Below are 25,000 nucleotides of genomic sequence, written 5' to 3'. Positions count from 1 at the left end.
GCGATTCCCACTCACAGTTCGTTGAACAGATATGGCTCTGGCAGCGGGGGCAGCGGCGGGGAGGGCGGAGGGTCGGGTGGGGGCGGCGCGCCGCAGGGATGCTCTCTGCTCCGGCCCAGAGTCAACATATGCTGGAAGCTGATGTCCGTCTGGGTGCAGCTGTCCACGCAGTCGGCCATGCCCATGGTCACCGCCACGGGGCCCCCGGCGGCCGCAGCCGGGGCCGCGCGTCTCCGAGCGCCCCGCTTCAGGATGCTGGACAGCCGGGGGTCTCGTATGTCCAGGGTGGGATCTCCAGACAGGCGAGAAAGCTCCTTCGCATTCACCTGCAGCAGAAAATTAGCATAAATACAGATCTGTTTGAAAAACTGCAACCATTTCCTTTCATATCCTCCTATTTTTTTTACTTCATTCACTCAATGAATATGAATAGTATGATGGAGTATTAGATACAACGGCCTGTCAGGGCCATTAAAGAAAAAAAAGAAGAGTAAATTTCAGAAAATTTGAAGACGAAACAAAAAAATTTCAAAATTTTCAACTTTTTAAACTCAGAAATGTCCCTGTTTTTTTCTAGCATATCTTTGACTTTTCAAACTTAGAAATTCCTTGTTTTTTCAAGAAAATTTCTGAGATTAACCTCAAATTTTTTAGTCCTAATATGCTGTTGAGAAAAAGTTACAGTAGAATAAATAAAGTATAACAATAATTTTCTTGTAAAATATGATTTTCTTCTTGTAATACTATTCCTTTAAAATGGCTCACATGAAAACCTGCTACTGTACCTACAATCAAACAAACTGCAACCTTGTTAGTACACAAAGGGAGGTGAATATCCTTTAGCCAAGTGTCTGCAAGCAGAAAACACCAAACAGCAGAGCAGGAGGTAAATGAAAGAGACCTTTAATCGACCGTCAGCGTCAAGAGAGCACAGCATGTTGCCTACATGACCCCTCTGCAAAGAGAAACAGAAAAAAAGCAATAAAAACGGAGCTTTAGTGAATAATTAGATTTCTGTAACGGGTAGTAAAGGAGATAACCAAGGTTAAAAATACACATTTCTACAATAAAGGAAGCATGTGAATACGACAACGTATTAGGACCATTGTTGACAGAAAATAAAGTAAACTTCTGCCGAAAAACTGAATTTTTTAGATTAATTTCTGAAATTTTCTAGAAAAAACAGATGTTTTAGTCAGAAATTTGTGAGAAAAACCTCAGAAATCTTGAGTTTAATCTCAAAGTTTTCTCGGATAAAACACATTTTTGAGCTCGAAAAGTCAAAAAACTTTGAAATTTTTAGATTTTCAGAAATTTTCTAGAAAAAAAAAAAACAAGGACATTTTATACCATCAAAAGACAGAAATTTATGACAAAAAGCCTGAAATTTTGTAGAAATCCTCCAAACTAAATATTTAGGACTGAGCTCAATATTTAATTTTGAAAATAAATATTTAGGTTGGAAATAAATGTTTAGTTTGGATCTAAATATTTAGTCGGCAACATAAATATTTAATTTGAAAGCTAGACAGTTTCTAAACTGATATGAATGAATAACGGTGAAAATATGACTTCAGAAAGATAATCTACATTTTTTCTACATAACAGGCTAAATAAACCTGTTGTTAATTTTTTACAGTGTAACTTTACAGACATCGCCCGATAAGAAAATGCAGTTTGATAATCTGTGCTTTTGATTTGTTTCTGCTGGTTTACGGTTACGACCCGTCGTATTCCTGTCATTGCCAGCTACGCTTTGGGCTTTAACTCGGCGCCATAAAATAACACAACAGGTCCCATTTTACAGTGTTTTCATCGTTGGCTCAGATCAGCCTGCAGCAGCTGGTGAAACGGGCAGAACTGGTGATTTAAACTGACATGTTGAGCCACATTTTTGACCGAAAATGAGTCTGGATTCAGCCCGTCTTTGAACGTTCAGCTGCTGACCTTGGACGTCACCGACTCCACGTCTCTCGCTCATCCTCTCCTCTCCCTCTCTCTCATCTCATGTCCCCTTTCCAGTAATTGCATGTCAAATCAATGTTCCCCTGTGCAGCCAAGCGAAAAAACTTTCCTGCCACATTCGGCTCCTGCTCCCTTGATATTTTCCACTTCTTTTTTATTTCTTATGTGTCTCTCTATATTTCTCTCCTTTCGTCTCTTGTTTTCTGTCCCCACGCGTCTCTCTCTTGCCTTTCTGGACTCTGGGTTTCTTTCGCCGTGCTGCCTCAGCAGTTCTGTCGGCTCCGTCCCCTCCCAGAGGAGCCGCCGCCTCGCCCTCCTCCACCTCCATCTATTTCAGCCGCTCCGTCTCCTTGTGTGTGTTTGTCCTTCCCTGCGCTAATGTTCCCCCATAAATCTTACTGTCTGTCTTAATGAGCTTCTTCGCAGCAAACGAGATGCTCTGCAGCCAACATGGCAGTTTGGTGAGGAAATGAATTAGTATTCTGTTATCTGTATGTTCTGCATTGTGCAAATATTTCTGCCTTGAATTCGTGATTTTATGCAGAACGTGTCTGCATCACCTCACTTTTTCCACAATACAAACCTATTTTAATACACCAAACAATCAGTAACATGTTTTCAGACGTTTGTGTGAATTTATAAGATAAAATAGTGGCATGCAAAAATATGAAGTGTTATCTGCTTTTTATTTATACATTGAAGTTTAATGTATTTAAATGCATGATTATTGTCTTATGTGTCCATTATTTTTAAACAAATGCACTTTTATGAATATTTTTACTACCCCTTACTCTTTTACTCTTGCTTTAGTAATTTTATTATTAAGTATTGCTAGTGTTAATTCAATTCAAAAATATTTAAATAATCCCAAAGGGAGATCAAATTAATTTACTTGATTAAAATTTCTGTATACTCCACTCACTTATTTAGCTGCTTAGCTCGCATTGCTTATTTATTTATTTATTTATTTATTTATTTATTTATTTATTTATTTACCAAAAATTCACCTCAGACACACACTTGGAGTTTTTGCTAAAGTTTACCCTAAACAGCTGCTTAGCTCGCATTGCTTTGGGCCGGCCCTGCATCCAACAGTAGACAACAGGACGCCTTGTTTGTAAAATACACTGCTCAAAAAAATAAAGGGAACACTCAAATAACACATCCTAGATCTGAATGAATGAAATATTCTCATTGAATACTTTGTTCTGTACAAAGTTGAATGTGCTGACAGCAAAATCACACAAAAATCATCAATGGAAATCAAATTTATTAACCATTGGAGGCCTGGATTTGGAGCCACATACAAAATTAAAGTGAAATGTTCCCTTTATTTTTTTGAGCAGTATATATAATACTGACTTTACAGGATTTTGTGAATAAAACAAATGCACAAAATATCTTAGAATAAATCTATGACAGAAGAAAATGTGTGACAAAGCGCTGTGGTCGTGTGTTCAGCCTCAGCGCTGTTTGCTCTCAGAGCCATTAGTAGACAGGTCTGTGGTCATGAGTGGCAGGTATGAATACTGATGGAAGAAAAAGAAGAGGGGATCTCATTTATTATCAATGAGAGGTGCTGAGATTGCTTTGAAGACGACTTCATGGAGGGTAATGGTTGCTCTGCATCACAAGCTCGACCGCTTCCACGTGTTGTTCTCTATTATCTGAGTTAGTAGGTCATCACATCTATCTTCTATTTATAAGCAACACATGTTTTTTTCCCTTCCAGATAATAATCAGCCGGGTCTCCACACCCAGTGCTTGAATGTGTTAAAAAACTGGAATTAAAATTCATAAAAAGTACTTGAGGATTCGCCGTGTTGGGGGGTGGGAGACGTGGTATCGGCAGCGGCGGCGGAGCTCTGGGTGGGGTTGATGTGGAGAGATGAAAGAAATGCAAAGTGTGAAAAAAGCAAAGCATGAAATGTTTAGCAGGAGACGGGGAGAAAAAGAGGGGGAGAAACAAAGAAAACAAGGAGGTGAAGAATACTGGAGGTAAACAGACTCCCACCAGGAGCTCCTGGGAAAGTATTAAACGGCTGCTGCATAATTATCGTTATCTAATTGTCCTTTAAAGAGCAAACCGATCACAGGAGCCGAGATGAAAACAGGCGACGCCACATTAGGATAAAAGAAAACACTCCAAAAGTCACATGCTAACGTTTCCTCTCTAGAGTTTTGCTTCATGTTCATTTCAAACAGCTTTCCTGCAAGCGCAGAAATCCTCACCAGGAACGCATCGGATTCCGCTTGTTCAGTAATTGATTTTTCTCATCTCCCCTGCTTTGAAGACTGCGGCAGTCACCTCCTCAGAAAATCAATTAATCTGGGGACTGGGCTGACCATCTGCAGCTCCAGCTGGTTGACATCCAGCAGCAGGAGAGGAAGGACCGTCAAAAACAGAGACCAGGAGCCGCGTTTCCGTTACAAATGTTCGCAAATATTAGTCCATATTCCGCTGATGGCGAATGTTGTGTTTCCATTAAATAAGAAATTAATTGAAATCATATGTGAATGAGTCATAAAACATCAAGGCAGGAACAAATGTAAACACTTATAGGAGATGTATTTATATTTCAGGATCAAAGAGGAGCAATAAATAAATTAATCGCATGATAAATTAAAATGATCTCAATATTTTCCATTTGCATGGTTTCTTTTATTTTTCCTGTTTCTCTCTTTCTGCCAAAAACTGGATGATAAAAGTCTTCAGTTTGGTGCTTTAGCATGAACTAACCTCTTTTTAAATGAAAATGTGGTTTACAGAGACTTAATAATTAATTTTGTTGTTTTTGTTTCATTCATAAGAATGTGTATTTTCATTATTATGCCATTAGCATTACTTGATAATGGTCTCAGAACAATATTATCGTTTATCGCTATAAATTCTGGGACAGTTTATCGTGACAGGAATAGCAAAGAGCAGAGAGAAATGATCGATTTCATCCATTGATTGAAGTAGATAAGGATCAATTATGACTCCAGTGCAGCAGCTTTTTGACCAAACAGTCGACATTAATTTAAAGAGAAAGCAAATGAGGTGGATTAGCAGTGATTGATAGCGTCAGCCATGACATGTTGCTGCTGCCAGGAAGTTGAGCCGTTGTCATGACAACCACTGGGCTGTCATAAAACCACAGTTTTCAGTCAGAGGCATATTCAGATATGTTGTGAGACTGACAGCTACTGGAGCTCTTTCCTGTCCTTCATCGTCATCCACATTGATTCTGTGAAGATATTTAATTTACCTTTGAGACAAATCAAGTAGTTTTGAATTGAATTGAATGTATTTGTTGCAAACTGAACTCACCGCCATGTTGTTTCAGTTCCATTGTTGTTGCTGGTGTGTTTAGCTTCCTTTAATATTGGTCATTAATAACCATCAGGGCAACATTTCATGCGTTAGTGAGGGATCTGCTGCTTAAGACTGTAAAAATCTTTGCAACATGGTTTACAGCTGATATACACATGGATATTCTGTAAAAGATGATTGCTTCCCTTTATTGGTTGGAAGATTAAATAAATTTAAAACCAAATGAAACAACAAAATCTTGTCAAGTGTTTTTGGTCTAGTTTTTACAAATATTTCAGTAAACTTTAAATAAGACATAACTGACTTACAAGTAACTTTTCAGCAAAATATAGGAGCTTGTTTTAAGTAAATAAAACTTAATATTGATTACAAAAAATACGAGTTCGACTGGCTGATTATTTCACTTGTAACATGGGAGAAATGTCTTGTTATGAGTGAAATAATCTCACTAGAAATAGTTCATTTTTTATCAATGTTAATGAATTATTCACTTAAAACAAGCTCCTATTTCTTGCTGAAAAGTTAATTGTAAGTTAGTTTTGTCTTATGTAAACTGTACCGATATACAGCTCTGGAAAAATATTAAGAGACGACTTAAAATGATCAGTTTCTCTGATTTTACTCTTTATAGGTAAATGTTTGAGTAAAATGAACATTATTCTTTTATTTTATGAACTACTGACAACATGTCTCTGAAATTCAAAGCAAAAAATTAGTATTTATTAGCAGAAAATGAGAAATGGTCAAAATAATAAAAAAGATGCAGCGCTTTCAGACCTCAAATAACGCAAAGAAAACAAGTTTATATTCATTTAGAAACAACAACACTAATGTTTCAACTCAGGAAGAGTTCAGAAATCAGTATTTGGTGGAATAACCTGGAGGTTTTCAGTGGGATTCAGTGCAGTGGGCCCACAGTTGTATTTGCACTAGAAACTGGACCAAAATACTTGGTAGGACTTTGTGTTTTTGCAGCATTAATATTTTTTTTCGGCAGAGTTTTCTTGTCTCTGTCTCCGTTTGATTTCCCTGACTCCAGCCCGTATCTGTCTGCAGGTCCCGATGTGTTTACCGCTGGTCGAACATCGGCTTGTTTCTGCGTGCCACGCTGAACGACGGCACACTTAGGTTTGTTTAACGACACGTGTTGCCATGGAAACTGCCTCCTGCTCCACACAGAGCCAAGAGAGAGAAGAAGAAGGGAGCGGCTGCCGGTTTGTCGTGTCAGTGTGGGTCTGTGTGGGTCAGGTAATGCATGGTAAACACAACATATGCTTTATGTTTCTAATACAGTTCTGCTGTTGCTGCTGTGTCTAATTTATTCGCTTCTCCTTTTTCGTTACCTGAGGCTACAGTCAGTATCGATGGGACGGATGCCGATGGGTGTGTACCGAGAACCAGAGTGAAACGAATGTGCAGCAAAGGGCCGAATGTATAATGCATGACTTTTATTCCTTCAGCAAGAGAAGCATTTAGATAGTTGAATTTAACGGCCTGAATTAGCAGCAGAACGTTGCCTTAAGCTGTGAAGTTCTGTAATTATTGTCTGAAAACAGACAAGCATAATTTGAGTTAAAATTTTACACTTGAGTAAAGAAAAATAGCCCCAGACTTGGATCCTGTGAAGCAGAAGAACAGAGCGTGAAGAACCATAAAGCTAAGATTTAATTACGTCTACCTCTTGCCTTTTATTTGGCCTGATATCAGCGCTAATCAGGCGGCTGCACAGCCAGATTTTCTGTTTTTCTGATTATTACATGCAAGAAATCAAACTGGATTTAAAAAAGCAGCATGCCGTCCACGATCATCCCTCGTCTGATTAATAGTTTTGTTTTTTACGTTGAAAATGTGCCAGCTCAGGCTTCTGTGAGTCGCCCCGTTTCCATTAGTATCTGAATGCATGTTGACTCGCAGCCAGCGGCTCTTCTGCTGCTTCATTATGCCATCTGCGTTTGCTCTGCTGTCCCACGCTCCTCTGCCTCCAACCAGCCGTGCTGCTTCAGCTCTAACAGACCGCTGTCTATAGAAATCCATCCCAGAGTATCTGTTTACCTTGCACAAACAACATCCCTGCAGTGGCTCTGCACACAACATGACATCTCTCCATGCTTCATCACTCTTCCTGGCTGTCGCTGTGGACTCTGCTCGTCGCCACGCCCGCGCCTGTGTCAGCCGGAGCTGAAAACGCTCCTAAACGGCAGCAGCACAGTGGAGCTCATGTTGACAGATCAGGGAAATCTTTTGCATGAACCCAAGGTTTGATTTTGACCTTTCATCTCCAAAGATTTGTGTTTTTTTTTTTTGTTACTTTAGCTAATAGGGATGGATGTTTATCGCATCATTTCGTTGCACAAACATAAAATCTTGCCAAGTATTTTTTTTTTTGTTTAATTTACAGTGGAAATACATTTGTACATTTAAAATAAGAGAAACAAATTTACAAGCAACTTTTCAGCGAGATATAGGAGCTTGTTTTAGGTAAATAATTCCTTAATATTGAGTAAAAAATAGTAGTTCCACTGTCAGATAAATCCACTTTACAAAAATACATTTTCCCATATTTTTGGTCTAGTTCAGATATTTTCTGGTGCAAATATCTTGGTACACTTTAAATAAAATGCAACTAACTTACAAGTAACTTTTCAGCAAGATACATGAGCTTGTTTTAAATCAGTAATTCAAAGAAAATGAGCTATTTCTACTGAGATTATTTCACTCATAAGACATTTTTCCCATAAGTGAAATAATCTGAAAATGAAACTAGAACTTTTCCATCAATATTGAAGAATTAAAGACTTAAAACAAGCTTGCATATCTTTCTGAAGGGTTACTTCTAAGTTAGTTTTGTCTTATTTCAAGTAAACAAATATATTTGCAGTAGAATTTAGGTGAAAATATTTGGTAATAAATCAGATTTTATTTGTGTAGCACATTTCAGCAACAAGGCAGTTCAAAGTGCTTCACATCATAAAACACAAAAATCAACTATTAAAACACTACATTTTCCAAGTCTTTACACGTCAAAATGTTTGTTAATGTTTCATGAATTATGTTTCAAAAGAAACTCTAAACAACTGGGGTTTTAGTTTAGAGTTGAAGCAACTCAATGTTTCGGCTGTTTTGCAGATTTGTGGTGCGTTGAAGCTGAATGACAAAGATTTTGGTAAATTTTATGTTTTTTATTTATCGTGATAAAATTCTTATAAGAATGTTGATCATATATAATTAATGATGTTTAACCCACCCAAAGATATCAGTATTGATAGTTTTACTTTTTTCTCCTCTGTTTTTTATTGATGAAAGCATCAATAAATACAAAGGCGCAGTATTTCTGTGCAGCTTAAATCACACTTCTTTATGTGACTGGCGTCCTAAAGAATTACAAATGGGAACGTTTTTCAAGAGCATTATTTGTATTTGTGGGACTGTAATTGTTGTGACACACAGTCATACAGTCCCCTAAAAAATCATTCTTATTGTCACTTTTATCGTTGTCACAATAGAAACAGAATGTTGTGATAAAACTTTAAGTCCATATTGTCCATCGCTAGTGACATGGCGCACAGACAAACAAAAAAGATGAACATGTTTAGTTTCTGGAGACGTTTAAAGAGGCAGATTGTTGCCAGAGATGACTCTTTCAGGGATTGTTTGCCTTATTTCTTTGTTGGATAAGGCTGCTGATGTTGAACCTCCTCTGGATTCACAATCAGCCTCCATGCACCATTTTTCTCCTCGGCCTTCACCTACAAGATTAGTGGGCCCTCCCAGAGCTTTTGTACTTTAATTCCCCCTTGCTATACGAAGCATTCATATTAATTATTTTGAAGGTCGAGCTGTAAGACAAAAAAGGACCTTAAAAAATGAGTTTGGCCTTTTTCTCTCCTGGTTTCATTTGCATGTTTCTGCTCCCTTTTCAACTCATTAGCCTGCCTTTCCTTGGACTCTTCCTGTGCTTCTCGCTCTCTCTCTTTTGGCATTGCCTCTGGCACCAGATGCAGCCAAGTCCAGCACGCAACAGAGCCCCAGCTGAGGCTTTGGGGCTCCACAGATACTAAAAGTGTTGCTCTGCATAACCGTGAGTGCCGAGCGTTTTTCATGCGCTGTTAAGATGAAGATCTATTTAGGGTTGGGGGATGTGTCACCGGGTCGCCAAGCAGGAACGTTTGTGTGGCAAAGCACAGCCAGATGATGAGCTTACTCACAGGCAGACTGAGGTCTCTGTTGGCAGGTGGTGGGGAGGCTGTAACCGTGGCAACGCCTCTCTTCACTTTACCCCGGTTTAACAACCCATCCATCCTTGTGGCTCTGAGGCTCCGTCTACTTTTGCTCCGTTCGATGCTCTCATGCTATCGTAATCACAGCGAAGCATCATTATTCTAATTATCACTATCATTGTCGCTGAATGACTGCTTCATGCTGCAATTAGGAGCACGGATAATAGGATAACGAGCTTACATCTTCATTTAAAACAATAAAAGGAGATGAACATCGAACCAAAAGAATGGTTTTACGTCATTTTCAACCAAAATCCAGCTTAGTTTGATTTATTTTGTTTTGTGACTTAGCATGAGGATGTTTTGATTTGTATTGTTTTATTTCTGCCCATGAAGATATCTGACAAGATGGCGTTAATTATTTAAAAAGCTTGTAAAGCTGTTGGTTTTTGAAATTAATGATTTGTTTGTGTAAGATATAGTAATGTCTGCTGTTTTCTGCTAAAGAGGAAAACACGTCATGTGAAGTGTGACTCTCCATAACAATGCCTTGCATATGATTCATACCGCCTGTGTTTTACACATCTCACATTACAAGCACAGCAACAAGATTTCAGCTTTATTTTATGTGTTAGACCGACACAAAGCAGATAATAGCTGTTCAGTGGAAGGAAAATTATTAAGATTTCTATGAATAAAAACCGAAAAGCCTTACTAGCATAGCCTATTTTACTCCGGTATGCTAAAATATAAGAAAATAACACAACGAATTGCCTTCAGCAGGTGTGATGACCAGAAAACGCACCATGTTGGTCAAGAAGGGTAACATGTAGCATCACTGTGAACACAGCATGCCCACCATGAAACATGGCGTCGCATTGTGGGGATAGTTTACTTTTCCATTAACAGCAAAAACTGGAGATTATAGAAATTGCATAGAGATAAAGTCGGGGCAATTCTGGGAGGAAACCTGCTGAGGTCGGGATGGAAGTTCCCTGTCCACTAGGACTCTAAAAACCACTGGCGTCTGGTCGATAGGGGGCGCTGGAGCGCCGCCCTCACAAACATAGAAGAAGGACGATAAAAATAAAAATGATCAGCAGTGAATTTCCACCGACAGACTCAGTACTCTTCTTGAAGCTAAATAACCAATTGCGTTGTTAGGTAAAGATAATAAACATTTGTCGGCGCCCGGATACCAGAGTTTCTCGTTGCCATGGTGATAACGTTGCTAATGGCGACGGCAGTCGAGGATTTTCCGGTAAGCTACAGCTTCTGTTCTTCAGTACGTTTTATTAGTTTTAGCTGCCATATTGCTTTGCTCTTTTTTATTTACATTTTAATCCGCTACTTTCATTTGTTCTTTGCTTAAAATCAGTTATGAAGGTTGCTGTGGTTTATTTGACGCTTATATGTTCTGGTTAGCATGTTGCTAATGGTGTTGCTAAGACTTATTTTTTAAATTATTAATGATGATAATGCTGTTGCCTTTTTTGAGTTTAAGCTAATATTATAATGTTAATGTTTGGTTTATGTCAGTGTTTTCTGGATCAAATGGCTGACTATGAACATTCAAAACATTTCAGCTACACTACAAATATTTCAAAAAACACTCATAAGTAAGAATGGCCCATTCAAAGTCCTGCCCTAACTGTGTCTGTGCTGAGCCTCTGGCTGAGCTTCACCTATTTTCCACAAAATAACGGGTCAAATTTTCAGTCTCTACATGTGTCATTTTAAAAAAGGATTAATTCAGAGAGATAAAATACAAATTAGATTAGGTTTTCCAATAAAGAATTCAGAAAATTAAAGCTATAATTTTTCTTTCACTTTAGAACCGTGACTTCTTTGTGCCACAAAATGGGAATAAAGGAAAATGCATTGACATTAGCTGTTGTCAAACTCAGGGCGTGGGGGCTAAATCTGGTCCATCAGAAGTTTTTATGTGACCCTCTAGATAGCTCCACAAATAGATCCTTCAAAATAAATGTGTGCATATCATTTTATCAATCAAGTCTAAGCTGTTTTTATCTGCAAACCGCCAAATTACATCAATGTGACAATATTATTTAACTCATTAAATGCAGAGCCAACTTTGTATTCGTAGTTTTGACTGTTTGCTAATGGGTAGTTTTATCAGTACATTCTGCCACAACTGGCCCTTGGAGGACATTCATGATCTTTAATTAGCCCAAAGTGAAAATGAGTTTGACACCCTGTTCTAATTGCACAAAATAAAAAAAGTTGAAGGGATGTGAATACTTTTGTAAGGCGGTCAGTGTTAGCTCAGAGGAGGAGAGCGCTCACCTGGAACATCACCCTGTATTGCTCCTCAGGCTTTTGAACCACACACATGTTGCACCCCATGGCGACGGCTGGCAGGGAATGACGGACCCTGCTGGTCCTCCAACTGAAGTTTGGTTCTTAAGGCAGTATTCTTTGTCTGTGGCAGTGGGAGAGCCCCACCCTCATTCGCAGGGGGTTGTGGTGTGTAACACCAGTCCTCTTCAGAGTGACACACAACTCATCCACAGCAGGGAAGGGCACAGTTTAATCGGCTGCGTCACTGATTCGCTGTCTTTTGTTGTGCTCAAATGTTGGAAATCATTTTATTTCCATTGAGGTTTGTGTGCTTATTGGCGGATCTCTCTTCACACTCTAATTGTCCTGCAGGTTTGTGCTTCATTAATCAATCAGGCACCAGTTTCAGACGTGTCAGTGCTTCTCCCAGACAAACGCGATGGTGCAGAACTCCTGCTGTAGCCAGCTACTCTGGGTCATAGAGGTGTAGAGCTGCAGCATCGAGTAGTTACTCCCGGAAGACGCCCGCTGTGGCTGAACTCCCCCACTCTCACAGTGCTACCCGTTCAAACAATAAGACCATCTAACAACTTGAGGAGGCTGCCTCTTACTCCTCAGTCCCACATTGTCCTACCCTCCTGCTTTGCTCTCCAGGTTTGCTGAGATAACGTGTCTTTGCTTAAAGCCGAGTCAGCACTCTGTCTTGCTCTGGTCATCTACTTAAGGATCAGCGTATGGTTAGAGGTATTTCTTAATGCAACTGCACTGAAACTCCTTGAAGGCATGAGTGGGATTGAAAGCTTTGTGTCAGGTTGTGCCCATGACACCATTAGCCAGAAGCTGCAAGCCCTTCCTGTGCACTGAAGATAAGGTAACCTGCGACACACCATCCTTTGAGCTACAAGCTGTTCTACTTACAAACACACACCACTATTTATTCGAAACAATACAAGGCATTTAAATTAACTGCACCTACAGTGAGTCTCAGAAATATTCCATTAGTCCTCGGATGTGGCTCACTCAGCACTCAAACTGCTTCAGGGTGAACTAGTGATGGATTATGTTTAGATTAGTGACCTCTTGAGCAGTAATCAGACAAGACTTCAAGATGTTGAGAGAAAATCAATAAAAAACAGCTCATGGATCAGTTCGATTTGCTGGCATATTGAAGAAAGGGTTTTTCCCCCTTGAAATTCTGCAAACATGCTCCTCAATATTGATAGTTGCCCTAAAGACCTCACTTTTCACAGTTTGCAGGGACCTGATCTCAATCTTAATGCAAGTTCCTCTCCTGTCTTCTTCCTGTGAATCTCGTCTTCTGGGTTAAACCTTCATCTTTTTCTTTAATCCTTGAGCGAGGATCGTCTTGTCTGAAAGGTCCATCGACAGGGTCGCACAAGCTAATCCTCAGTCAAGGCTCCACAGGACCTGTTTCCTTTATGCGTAAAGCCTGTAATCCCCCAAACTCCGACTCCTCTCACCAGCCACACACTGAGACGAAAGCTATCTCTGTCCAATTAGAAGCATGACAACTCGGCCAAAACAACCCCAAACTCTGGAGAGCGAGGCGCCAGACGCGCTCAGCAGGCAAGTGTGCTCCAACTGTCACCCTTTTCCATTTTCTCCTGCTTCATATCTGTCTACATGTGTCAGCCCTACATGACTGTCAGGATGATGCTCTGCCTCTCATCTCCTTCAGGATGACAAACACGACATGACAGGGTAAATATTGCCTTCGTACATTTAAGAAAAAGAGTCCTCCGCTGGGGAAAAAAAAAAAATGCACGTGGAAAAGTCAGTCCATCATGAAAAACAATCCAGCATGTCCAGATATCCCTCCCCTTTTTTTTCTGGTCAGGCTGATTGTCGAATCCTCGTCAAAGTGTGATTTTATAGTCAATGAACGAAATGAGAGCGCTGAGAACATTCCAGGTGGTTGGAGTGGTGAGCAGTGCCTGTCTCAGGTCAGTGATAAATGTCCATCAAGATCAGAGGAAGCTCTAAGGGCTGATTGGAGGAGACTTCTTGGCTTCTCCCTCCGGGAACGCCAGTAAACGCACTCCCCCCTCTGCAGCAGGGGGGGAGGCACAAAAGGCACTTGTTTCCCAGCGGTGATGGAGGATGCAGATCTGCACGCAGCACTGCCACAACTAAACCCAAATCTTCAAGATCCTGCACCTAACAACTCCCGTTTTCTGTCTCTTTCCCCCTCCACACCCTCTTTTTCTCCTGATTCAGGGCTGGGCTGCTGCAATCTCTTCCAGTCCCCCCTATAATTTTTACACACACCTCATTTGCTCGCCTCTCGCCCCTCCTCACTCTAGCCTGCCTCCTCCGTCTCTACTCGTCTGCAGACGAGGGAGAGAGCAGGCACTGGAAAGTCTGTGTGTTCGGTGTGTGCAGGACGGAGCGAGATAACGAGCAGAGCTGCATGAAAGTGAATGAAATATGAAGGTTTGCATGTGCTGCAACATCAAGACCCAAACAAACAAGGTTCAGCCACGCGTTTCATGGCATTTAGGAAATTCGGACTCCGCTTGTGTTTTTCATAGATGTCTTGAAAGGGGGAAAAAAGATGATTGCTCTTCTTCAAGCAGTAAAGATGCAGGTGGAGAGCTTGAGACTGCTTCTGCATTCAGATGAGGCTTTGCACTGACACAAAGAAAGAGCAAAATGGGGGAAAATAGAAAAGAAAAAACAAGTGAATAACAGGTGTGACAGGATAAATTGAAAAATGTGGAGGAGAGGGAATGCAAATGAGTGAGTGGGAGAGCAGTGGCGAAGCGAAGATGAAGTGAAACAATGGTTCCCTGCAGTAATCAAAATGACCTGCTGAAGGCGGGGGTAAAACACATGGAGATATTCCAGTCTGAATTACTGCCTGGGAGATACTTATGAGTTAAAAGTCTCCTTCATTTGCTGTGCAGTTCCACATCCAGTGATTTCCCAGTCAAGGCTTTTTGCTGCAGAGGCTTTTGCCAAACGCCACCAGGCTGGAGAAGGAAGCCAGTCCATAAGGGAGAGATGAGAATTTCGTTAAAGATGCTCTCTCTGCAACCTTAGAGAGTCATTTATCAGCTTGCCCCAAATAAAGAGCCACATATCCTTGTGTGTCTTTTTCTGCTTTTTGTGTTTTTCTTTTTCTCTCTCGCTCTCAGACACACATCCAATCCCCCACCCCTTGTGGGATATTGTCCATGATCCAGGCTGAAACAGGATTTCATGGTGGCTGTGTGTGGCTCAACAGCCTTACAAGTATTCCTGCCACAACCCTGTTTTTGTCACTTAAAGCCAGCCAAATTACATTGCATGGTGATCAGAAATAGAAACAATGTCAATATTGGTGTTTACAGATCTATAAGCATCGACAATTCTGCTCTAAATGTGTGTACAGATGTACAATAAAACCAATCAATTTATTGTCTCTACCCACTTATCCTTGCAAGGTCACAAAGGGTCTGGTGCCTGTCTCTGGCCCATTGGATGCCTCTGGTGGCCAATGGGCAAGAGACAGAGTAGACCCTGGGCGGGTCGCCTGTACAAACAGCCATGCATGCACACACTCATACCAAAGAGCAGTTTGGAGGGACAGATTAACCTAAAAGTCATGTTTTTGCACTGTGGAAGGTAGCAACATCAAACCCTTACATGCACAGGAAGAAACATGTAAACTCCAGACAAAGAGCAAAGACTAGGAATCGAACCTGCAACCTTCTTGCTGCATTGCAACAGTGCTAACCAGCGACATTAATAAATATAAACATTACTACAACTTGCAACTATTAATGCAAATTCTGACAAATTTTGCATGAAATTGGAATTTTCACCAATCATTTTAACTTTTCCAAATCCGACCAATCACCAAACATTTTCTGTATTTCCTTCTTTTTTGACCAATCATTTTAGCCCCTTTCTAATTTAACTTGCTGTTTCACAACTTAATCTCATTAACAAGGACACTAATGTTACATATTTTGCTTTTAAACATTTTTGTAAAACCACGTAATGGCAAAAATAGACATGAAAAACTTTACAATTCTTTAAAAGTGGTGCCACAAAATCAGTAACTAGACTACAACAATCACAGAAAAACATTGCAACATCCTGGACAGACTGACTAATAATAATACCAACCAGCCATCTTGGTTGGTTGGCATTATTATTAGTTGGTATTATCTTGGTACCAACCAAGATGGCCACAATGCTGAAAGCACCATAATTTTACGATTAACTCACACATGCACAGATATTGTGTCTGTCAGCTTTACTTAGTAACGCCCAAAATGCCACAGGATTGTGGCATCATGTTTTAAAATATCAATCGTATGAAGCGCTTCACGTCTGAGCAGGTGGGTCCAACCGGTGCAAATCGTTTCAGGAAGTTTCCTACTTAAATGTCACGGTTTGTTATTCATTACTTCCTCGTTACCCTCACCTGAACAGAGGTCAAGTAACCTGGAGTTCAGTGCCCTTTAATTTCTGAGCTGAGCTTCACCTTTGTTCCAGTGTTGTTCAACCCTATTGACCTCTTAACTTTTCATGAATAGAAAGCAAGAATGCAGAGGGAGAGCTGAGACATTTAAGAATCTCTCCATTTTCAGAAAGACGGGGAAGAATTTAGCTATTTTGTTTTCTTTGTAAAATAAAAGCTGGATGGATGAAACTAATGGAACAATGAAGGAAGTGCGGAAATGCAATCATTGTTTCCTTCCAGTATGAGTCGTTCAGCGACTCTTGTCACTTTAAATCCAAATAAGCTTCTGGTGGCCACAACATTTACACTATCCATGAAAATGGCTGCAAACAGATGCACAAATATACATTTGAAAAGCATTAGTAGAGTCTCCTGCACAACCAACAAGAATGGAGCAAGTGGTTTCTGGATGGTAAGTCAACAGTGAAATTCTTCTTTTTTCCATTTGTTTTTCATGTCTATTTTTGCCAGTACATGGTTTTACAATAAGGTTTTAAACAAGCTTGCCATTGTACAGCTCGTACAGTGATAAAACCAGCTGACCAATTGTGCTGGTTCTCTTTTACAACTCAGAGAAATTTATGAAATGGCTCTTTTTCCAGACACAAAACATTAACTTTAAAAAAAGATCTGAGTTTTTTTTTTTTTTTTTTGAAAGCTTGAGCTGTTTTAAAAAAAAAGTTCAAACCCAAAAAATACAAAAAGTACATTTTGTACAATAGGTTCCCTTCAATTCGAGTTACATGCTTTGCCAGGCAACTTAGGAGCGTTTGTTTGAGACAGTTTCCAGGGGAGTGAGAGAAATAAACGATGCAAGGAGTTTGGAGAGCAGCAGGAACAGAGGGATTTGAGCAGGGGCTAATAGTAGGAAGTGAGGTAAAAGCCTTGTAGCCCGGTCTAACGGTTTCTGCCTCCATCCAGAGGATTTCCACTCCTCCAGAGGGAAGCAGGGCCTCATCGCAGCAGCAGATGGAGTACAGGAAGAATTTTAACAGAGTCCTCATAATTTATTTACTGCTGTGAGCAGAAGACTGCTAGTAAATAACATGCTGCAGGAAAAACCATATTTTATATTGTTTTGCATGCTTAACACACACACACACACACACACACACACACACACAGTGGAGGTGTTTATAGGAGAACAAGCTTGTTTGAGTGTGTCCTCTTTGACAAAGTCAGGCTGGTGATTGACAGGTCATTTAAAATGACCTTTTACAGAAGGTTCATTCACATTCTGGAGAAGTCACCTTGTGTGTATGAAAGCTATCAAACAGAGGAAACGAGGAGAAGGACTGAGATGACATGAGACAGCAGAGGAACAGATGTGAAGGCATGATGGAAAAGAAGGCCAACATGTTTGATGAAAGATGACAGGAAACCTTACGTTGCATTTTTGTTGTGTTGTTTCAAGGCACCTCTGTGGTCCATTATTTAGATTCATTACTGATTTGCTAATCACAATATTACTGCATTCATAAAATGATTATTCCTAGGACCTAGGATGGGTTTAGTTTATTATATTTAGCAATTGTAGTGATATGCAGAGGTTCTGGCATTTACTGAGATCTTAACTGTGAATTATTATAAAGGAATAAAAGTACTCGGATTCTTTATGGTGCGTTCACACCAAGCGCGTTTTGAGCGTCAGGTGCCTCTGGTTTACATTCAAAGTCTACGCGTCAAGAGCATCCAACACATCCAACGGAAAACAACGGGTAGAGGTGACGCGCCCTCGAGGGGCATCCACTTAGACTTGAATGTGAATCAAACACACTAGATATACAGCAAAATGCCAAGCATCGGCATTCAAAGTGAACACACATCGAACTCGAAGTGTCATACGTGCTTGGTGTGAATGCAACATTACTGCTACAGCCAACGGGGAGAGATTTATTTACATCTGCAAATAAGTTCAACAAAAACAACACATCTTCTACAAAATATCCAAAATCACTCAGCTTTTGCTGGACACATCACTTTTTATAGGATTTCATCTCTATTGGTGTGTATTTGAAAGTTTAGACGAATGGCATCGCTTTCCTTCATTTGCGCAGTCATCCTGGCACAATTCATACTGTGTGTTTATTACACATTACAGGAATCGAAAACATCTGGCTACATCTCAAGAAGGTCGACTGACACTTAGTCAAGTTGTTTCCTTATCTGACCAAACAGAAACTTCCTTCTGACTCCTTTGACTCCAGCCGGCTCTCTTTAAGCACTCAAGCATTGTTTCCCCGCCAAAGTAACCTGGATCTGTGCCATAACTTTTTCCTTGCACAACAGTATTACAAAAACATTTCTCTCTGACATTATCAATATGTAACATTTGGTTATCGGCTAGAAAAAGGCTTACAACTTTTGTCTATTGTTATCCTGGCGTATCTCTAGTTAAGTTGTGATACACGAAGATGCAGAAGAACAGACTGAGCACTTCTTTTTGCTCAATATTTTAAACATTTCTGCTGTCTTTCATCGTTTTCTTCCATAGAAAGTACCATCTCTGTCTGTCGTCAGCTTCCAACCAGTCGCAGCAGATGGTCGCTCATCCATAAATCTGGCTCTTCTGGAGGTTTTTTCCTGGAGAAAGAAACGTTTCCCTCCGCTTTGCTCTCCCATGGTGAGACTCCTTCACCATTCCTTGTGTTGTTTTATAACTGAACAGAATTTAACTTTATTTTGAAGAGAACTAGATTGCACACATCTTTAAATTATGTTTGAGGCATGTGCTGGTAATATTTAGATGCAGGATAATAAACCTGGAGCCTAATCTAGTGGTATTATTACTCTTTATGTAAAACGTCTTGGACCACTTCGTGGCTGATCTGCAACATTTCCAGTTTTCTGAAACTTGCAAATAAGTTTTGCCACAGTGTCGTGTGTGATGCTTATTCCATGTTTTCTGTTAAAGTTTCGTGCTACCATGCAACTGCTTCCCGATCCAGCCATCAGTATAATTTCAATTCTTTGCTCTTTTGTCAAATGCATCTTCTTGGGTATCTGAAATATAAAAGAAATACATTCTCCTATGTCTGGAAACTTATGGCCCACCCTGTATATTGGACTCCTCCTTTACAGTCCATCAGGGGAATCTGAGGATGGTTGATTTTGTGAATTGGGATTGGGATCAAACTGCTAACCGTCTGATTGGAGTAGAACCACGCTGCAGGCAAAGCAGCGAACCTGAGCTCATTCCTCATCGAAAGCCGAACAGCTGTTCTGCAGTCCACACCACTGAATTATGGAGACATTCTTCATGCACATACTGCTGCTGCTGCTGCATTTGAGCCTTGGACACCATGCATCACAGAGCCACTGAATGCATTTTACATGATGCTATAGGTAACTTACTGTTCAAAACAGCTGCAGTAGTTGGTTCTTTTACTTTATGAATACTTAGAAGACAAACATAATTTGACTTTTCTGTAAATCTAAGCAAACAAACTAATAATATTAGATTGAAACTGTTGAATACTCAGAACATTTTAGAAGGAAGGACTATAGCTTTCTTCATTTAATGGCAAAAATTTGTATTTTAATACTTTTTACACATTGTTTTTCATTGTAACAGGATACAATGAAAGGTTTAGTCAAAGTCAACCATTAACTTATGTGAACATATTTTTTAAGACTTGAGGACCCAACTTTATGTTGCCACCATGTACAGTATGGTAAAACAAATCTTCAAAGATATTTGCTTTTACAAAACCCAGCAGGAAAGATGTAGCAGCATCTTATGTCACCCTGAATGTACAAAACAAATTGGTGTCATTGTTTGTGTTGTTAACGGAGAATGACCTAAATACAGACAGTGACGATTTATTTTTTTAATAAAAAACTTAGAAAAAGGAAGGCAACCAGAGAGACAAAAAGCACATTGCTGTGAGAATGTGACACAAATTTCGTCACCTCTCCCTAAAATCTAAACATTGGTCAAGGAGGATAATTATTTTTAAACACCCTCCAAATCTGCCTAGTATGTTTATATGTAGCAGGGTTTTATTTCAACATGATAATTTATGTGAAGTTTGTTAAAATTTGTTTATTTATTCTCTGAATTGATTCTGTTTGTTTCTCCAGACATTTTTATTCGTGTTAAGTTCCGTTGCGCTGCTCTTGGCGGTTGGTGGTTTCTATAGCAACCGGTAACCGACAGCTCCGCCCCCTTTTTCTGTTTCCGTTCTGTAACTGGAATTTTATTAGGATCTGCTCCGTGTTTTCTGTGTAAGTATTAAATGTTTTAGCATATATTTTAGACAAATTTAATCATATACAGTGTTTTGATAGGTTTATATATGCTTTTATCTGTTATCATTATTAATGTTTTGTATTTTCGCTGTTTAATTTTACAACCGTTAACTGCTGCTATGCTAACTGTTGCTAACAGCTCATTGAGAGCTATTGCTTTGTAGTTTAAGGGCTATTATTTTATTTAATATATAGTGGTGGAAGCTGCTGGATTGATGTTAACCATCACCTGGATTCCCTCTTTTGTTGGGTATGTTTTAATTTTGATCCGTTATGTTTCAGTTATTATTATTAATTATGTAAATGTTAAATACCACTATACAATCACAATCAGCTGCTGCTTTTTGTCTTTCTGTCTGTAAATGTGAGGCAGAAGCTGCTGGACTGATTTTAACCACCAGCTTGATTTCCTCTTTTGTTAGAATAAATACAGAGAACTTGGAGCTGAGACGAACTGATGAAACCTTAAAACTTAATTTTCATGTGTAGCACACCTGCAATAAATAACACAAAGTAAATAGAAACAGAAGCCTTTCATCATGATTGTGTTGTCTGAAATTCATGTGTTTATATATACATGGTGACTAAATCAAGATTATTAATGAATATATGTGACAAACTGAGGAGTGTAGCTGCTGTCGAGCAGTAATAGGAAGTGTGTTTTTCTGTTTATGAAAGTGATGAGCGTGAAGCAGACACACTTAAGAGATGTTGAGCAGAATTGAGTCTGCCAGTCACAAACAGGAGGACAATCTTGTGGGGCATGTAAGCCCTCTCAAACAAATTAATGGCTTTTCATGGTGATCAGTGCGACGGTAGCTGATTCCCTGATGCCAGCCCATCAAATCCTCACTCATCCATGCTATTCCCAGTTCTCCAAGGCGCTTTTCTGCTCTGTCTCTTCAGACAAAGGAGGAGACGTAAATGTGGAGGTGAGACTGAGGAGGGAAGGAATTAAAACAATGTCTTTCTGTTGCTGCCACTTTAAAAATGCATTGAATCTTTTCCTCAGAAGGATCCAGCAGCTTGAATATATATCTGCCATGAAACAGAAGGAACAAAATGTAATTGGAAAGCAGGAAGTGGATTGAGAGAAAGTTTGGCACAGGCACAGAGGATATGAAGTGGCCTTAATTAATTCAGCTTAAGAGTCTGTGATGCTTGAATGACTTCCTGTTCCAGCTGCTGCGTCTGCCTGGATCACAGATGAACTCACATTTAATAACAGGGCGGAAACGTATCTCATCAGCTCAGCAGAAACGACGGGATTGTCACGGTCTTTTGGTTTGCTACATTTATATATTTACATTATCTCTGATTTAACAGTGCAGGATTTTGTCACATTATAGAGATGAACATCATGCTTTTATTTGGGGTAGACCAACACAAAGTGGGGCATCAGTGTGAAGTGGGAAGAAAATGATACATTGTTTTTACAGAAAAAGTCAGATTAGTGTGGTTTGCATTTCATTTTGGGTCTTTTGCCTTTTGTATGTAGACATATTAATATTAACATATTTCCCACCAAATTATTCCTTTGTAGCACTTGCTGTGATGTATTATGCTTCCTTGACCAGTTTACAATAAAGAACGTGTTCATTTAATATTTTGCTCAAATTTATTCTCAGATAATCAGATTTCAGTCTGGTCACTTCTGCCTTTTTTGGGCTGCTTTAGGGCGTCTTGTCACTTTAAATCCAAATAAGCTGCTTGCCACGCCCCCAACTCAATGTTTACGCTCATACGAAAATTAATGATAACAGATGAGAAATTCTACAACTGTACACCTTTGAAAAGCAGAAGTGGAGCCTCCTGCAAAACCAGTAAAATTCAGAAAGTGGTTTTTGAATGGTAAGTCAACAAAAAAGAATGTACTTTTCTAGTAACCACTGTAGTGATCTCTATGTAGTAAAACCAGGTGACCAAATGTACTGGAGATCTGCTTGGGTTGCTAGGTAACAGCGCAGTGTGACTTAACAATTGGGAGATTTTTGAAACGTTTCATTTTCCAGACATCAAAAAACATGAACTTACTGCTAAAAAAAATGGAAATTTTGCATAATAGGTTCAATCTAAGAGTCACTGTCCTGCTTGAAGACCGGGAAGGGTTAATGGTTTCCTGGAAGAAAACCATTAACGGGTTTTCTTTCAGGATTACTCCTCATTTAGCTCCACCAAAATTAAATGCCTTTTAAGCACAACTGGATTTTATTCAGGAGTATCACAGTAAAGAGGACTAAACACATGTGCAATCCACACTTTTCAGATTTTTTGTAACCCTGCTGGCTGCATAATAAACCGTAGCCGGACCATTTTCTATTGTTCCACTTCCCTGCCCTTCTTTAGCATCATTAATTCACCCAGTCAATAAAGATTGTATGATTCACCCAGAAATGTATTCAACAGCCCACATCCCTCACCTGTTTGTCCCTGGGGACGCTGGAGCATGGACACATTCAGTCCATGATGCATTATTAAGAGAAAACACACAAAATCCAATTAATTCCACTTTATCCCTCCACCTCTCCCCCTTAGCAAGCCTCCATCCCCAGAGGATCTCACCTAATGTGATCCCCAATGCCCATCTACCTCTAAATGTGAGCTTTTACAGCCACAAGCTGGGGGATTTTTTCCTAAGAGCAGAGCTTTTATTTACCAGATTAATAAAATAAATGCAGCTTCTTCTTGAAACTGCAGGAGCTGCAGGGAATGTGAGCAGAGTTTCTGTGTGCACACATGAGGGTTTTCACAAACCGGGCTGCTGCTTCTTCTTCTCCTCTTCCTGTCAGCACAGGCATATAATAAACAACATCTTTCCCACCCAGGTGTTTTCAGACATCTGCGAGCTGTGACTCCTCTCCTCCCACACACTCCCACTGTTTCGCTGCAGGCACAGCCGAATCAATACGTCATTAGCCAGTCTCTCTGCTCGCCCCGTGGTCTACATCCCTCTCCACTCTTACTCCATTCCACCTTGCAGTTCACACTATTTCACGCCGCTTTCCCCCTCCTTCACCGCTCTTCTCATCGTCCGCCGACCCCCTCTTTTTCACTTTCCAGCCTTGCTTCTGGCCTATTGTGTGTTTCTGTGCAATGCTGATGTGGAAGGGAGAGGGAGGAAGGAGGGATAAGGATGATAGAAGAGGGTTAAAGGTGTAAGACAGGGATTTGAGCCAGAAGCATGAAGGAGGGGGAGGAGGCGGTTGAGGGCGAGATGTGAGAGTGAAATGATTGTTGTAGTGGCTGGATCCCTGAAGGAGTGAGTGGTGGCAGGAACGACAGCCCCATTACTTCCTGGTAGCGGTGGCAGCTCCTTGGGGCTGCTGGGTAAACAGAGAGGCTGTACAGGTGTCAACACAGCCAGGTAGCGACATCACTCACCGGGAGCAGTCAAACGAGTTAATGAGCATCGGCGAGTCAGGCCGGATGCAGGCCAGCTACAATAATATCGAATGTGTTAATAATGGAGGGCAGAAGGTAACATAAGCCAGTAAATAAAGAGTGTAAGGATATATATGCATGTGATAATGTCAATAAAACTGGAAATTAATGCAGTTATTTCCATAAATGGCTCAATGATTGCCTTGAACCTTTCAGGGCGTGATCTTCCAAAATTACTCCAAGAGTGCTTCACAAACTCACCCAGAAGGTCACAGAAGAACCAGAAACATCTGAAAACCTGCAGGCTTCAGTTAAAGTCCGAGTAAATAAGGAAGATGCGTAAAAATGACATCAGGGAGAGTTTCAAGGCCAAAATCACAGCTGACTGAAAGTAGCACATTTACCAAGAAATGGATCAATAATCCCAGAGGTTTATAATCTATGCTGACAGCATTCACACATCCTTTTTTACTGTTGTATCCATGAAGTTCTGGTCCAGTTTGTTGTCCTTCCTGTGCTCTTGCATCTATCCAGAAATGACCTAAATTGTCCCTATGATTCATCAAATTGATTGGTTGTTTCAGTTTAACAGCTTCTGTCCTTTGTTGTGCTACAGCAGAGAAAATACTGAAATGGTTGACCTGAAAGCATAATAAAGAAAGAAATCAATATTAAACATTCAAATATTTATGACTGACACATTTAAATTATTTGAGATAGATTCATTCATCTTCATGTGTTGCTTTTTTAAATCTATTTGAAGTTATAAAAATGAATTCATCGTTATCTATTAATTGAATTGTGTCTCCAAAAACAGTGTGAAGTGTTGCATCTTAATCTCTGCATCTTTTCTATTTTCTTTCCTCTATATTCATCCGTTCACAACCCACCCCGCCCACTTAGATATAAATGTAAATGTTTACTTCAGATTCCTCTTTCTCTCTCTTCAGAGAGGGGAGGGCCGAAGAAGAAGGTGATCAAAACACGGACGCTGTGCAGCGATTTGAAACCAGTTCAGAGACGCACCTCAGCCACAACGGGAGCAGAAAAAAGAAAAAGAAACGTGAGTGAAATAAAAACAATACATGAGGACCA

General features: G+C 39.9%; 1 protein-coding gene and 1 long non-coding RNA gene across 3 annotated transcripts in view; one reads left to right on the top strand and one right to left on the bottom strand.

The window, feature by feature from the left end:
• Positions 1–14,838, bottom strand: part of LOC106954522 (PDZ domain-containing protein 4-like) — a 23,835-nt gene extending 8,997 nt beyond the window's left edge. The window contains exons 1-3 of one of the 2 annotated variants that reach the window (XM_015044075.1): positions 11,806–14,838; positions 902–955; positions 16–326 (exon numbers count right to left, since the gene is read on the bottom strand). In XM_015044075.1, the coding sequence (XP_014899561.1) occupies positions 16–326; positions 902–955; positions 11,806–11,865 (425 nt within the window). In that variant the 5' untranslated portion in view covers positions 11,866–14,838. The remainder of the gene's footprint in view (positions 1–15; positions 327–901; positions 956–11,805) is intronic. The other variant, XM_015044085.1, reaches the window with a different exon arrangement.
• Positions 10,573–25,000, top strand: LOC106954528 (uncharacterized). Its single transcript, XR_001426381.1, has 3 exons — positions 10,573–10,759; positions 18,768–18,896; positions 24,856–25,000. It is a non-coding gene; the product is annotated as an uncharacterized LOC106954528 (long non-coding RNA).

This window comes from Poecilia latipinna, unplaced genomic scaffold, assembly GCF_001443285.1.
Source record: "Poecilia latipinna isolate Pla-1442-1.1 unplaced genomic scaffold, P_latipinna-1.0 Scaffold36, whole genome shotgun sequence".
In the NCBI taxonomy this organism is placed as follows: domain Eukaryota; kingdom Metazoa; phylum Chordata; class Actinopteri; order Cyprinodontiformes; family Poeciliidae; genus Poecilia; species Poecilia latipinna.
Note: the sequence above shows the minus strand (reverse complement) of the source record. Positions and strands in the feature narration are given on the sequence as shown.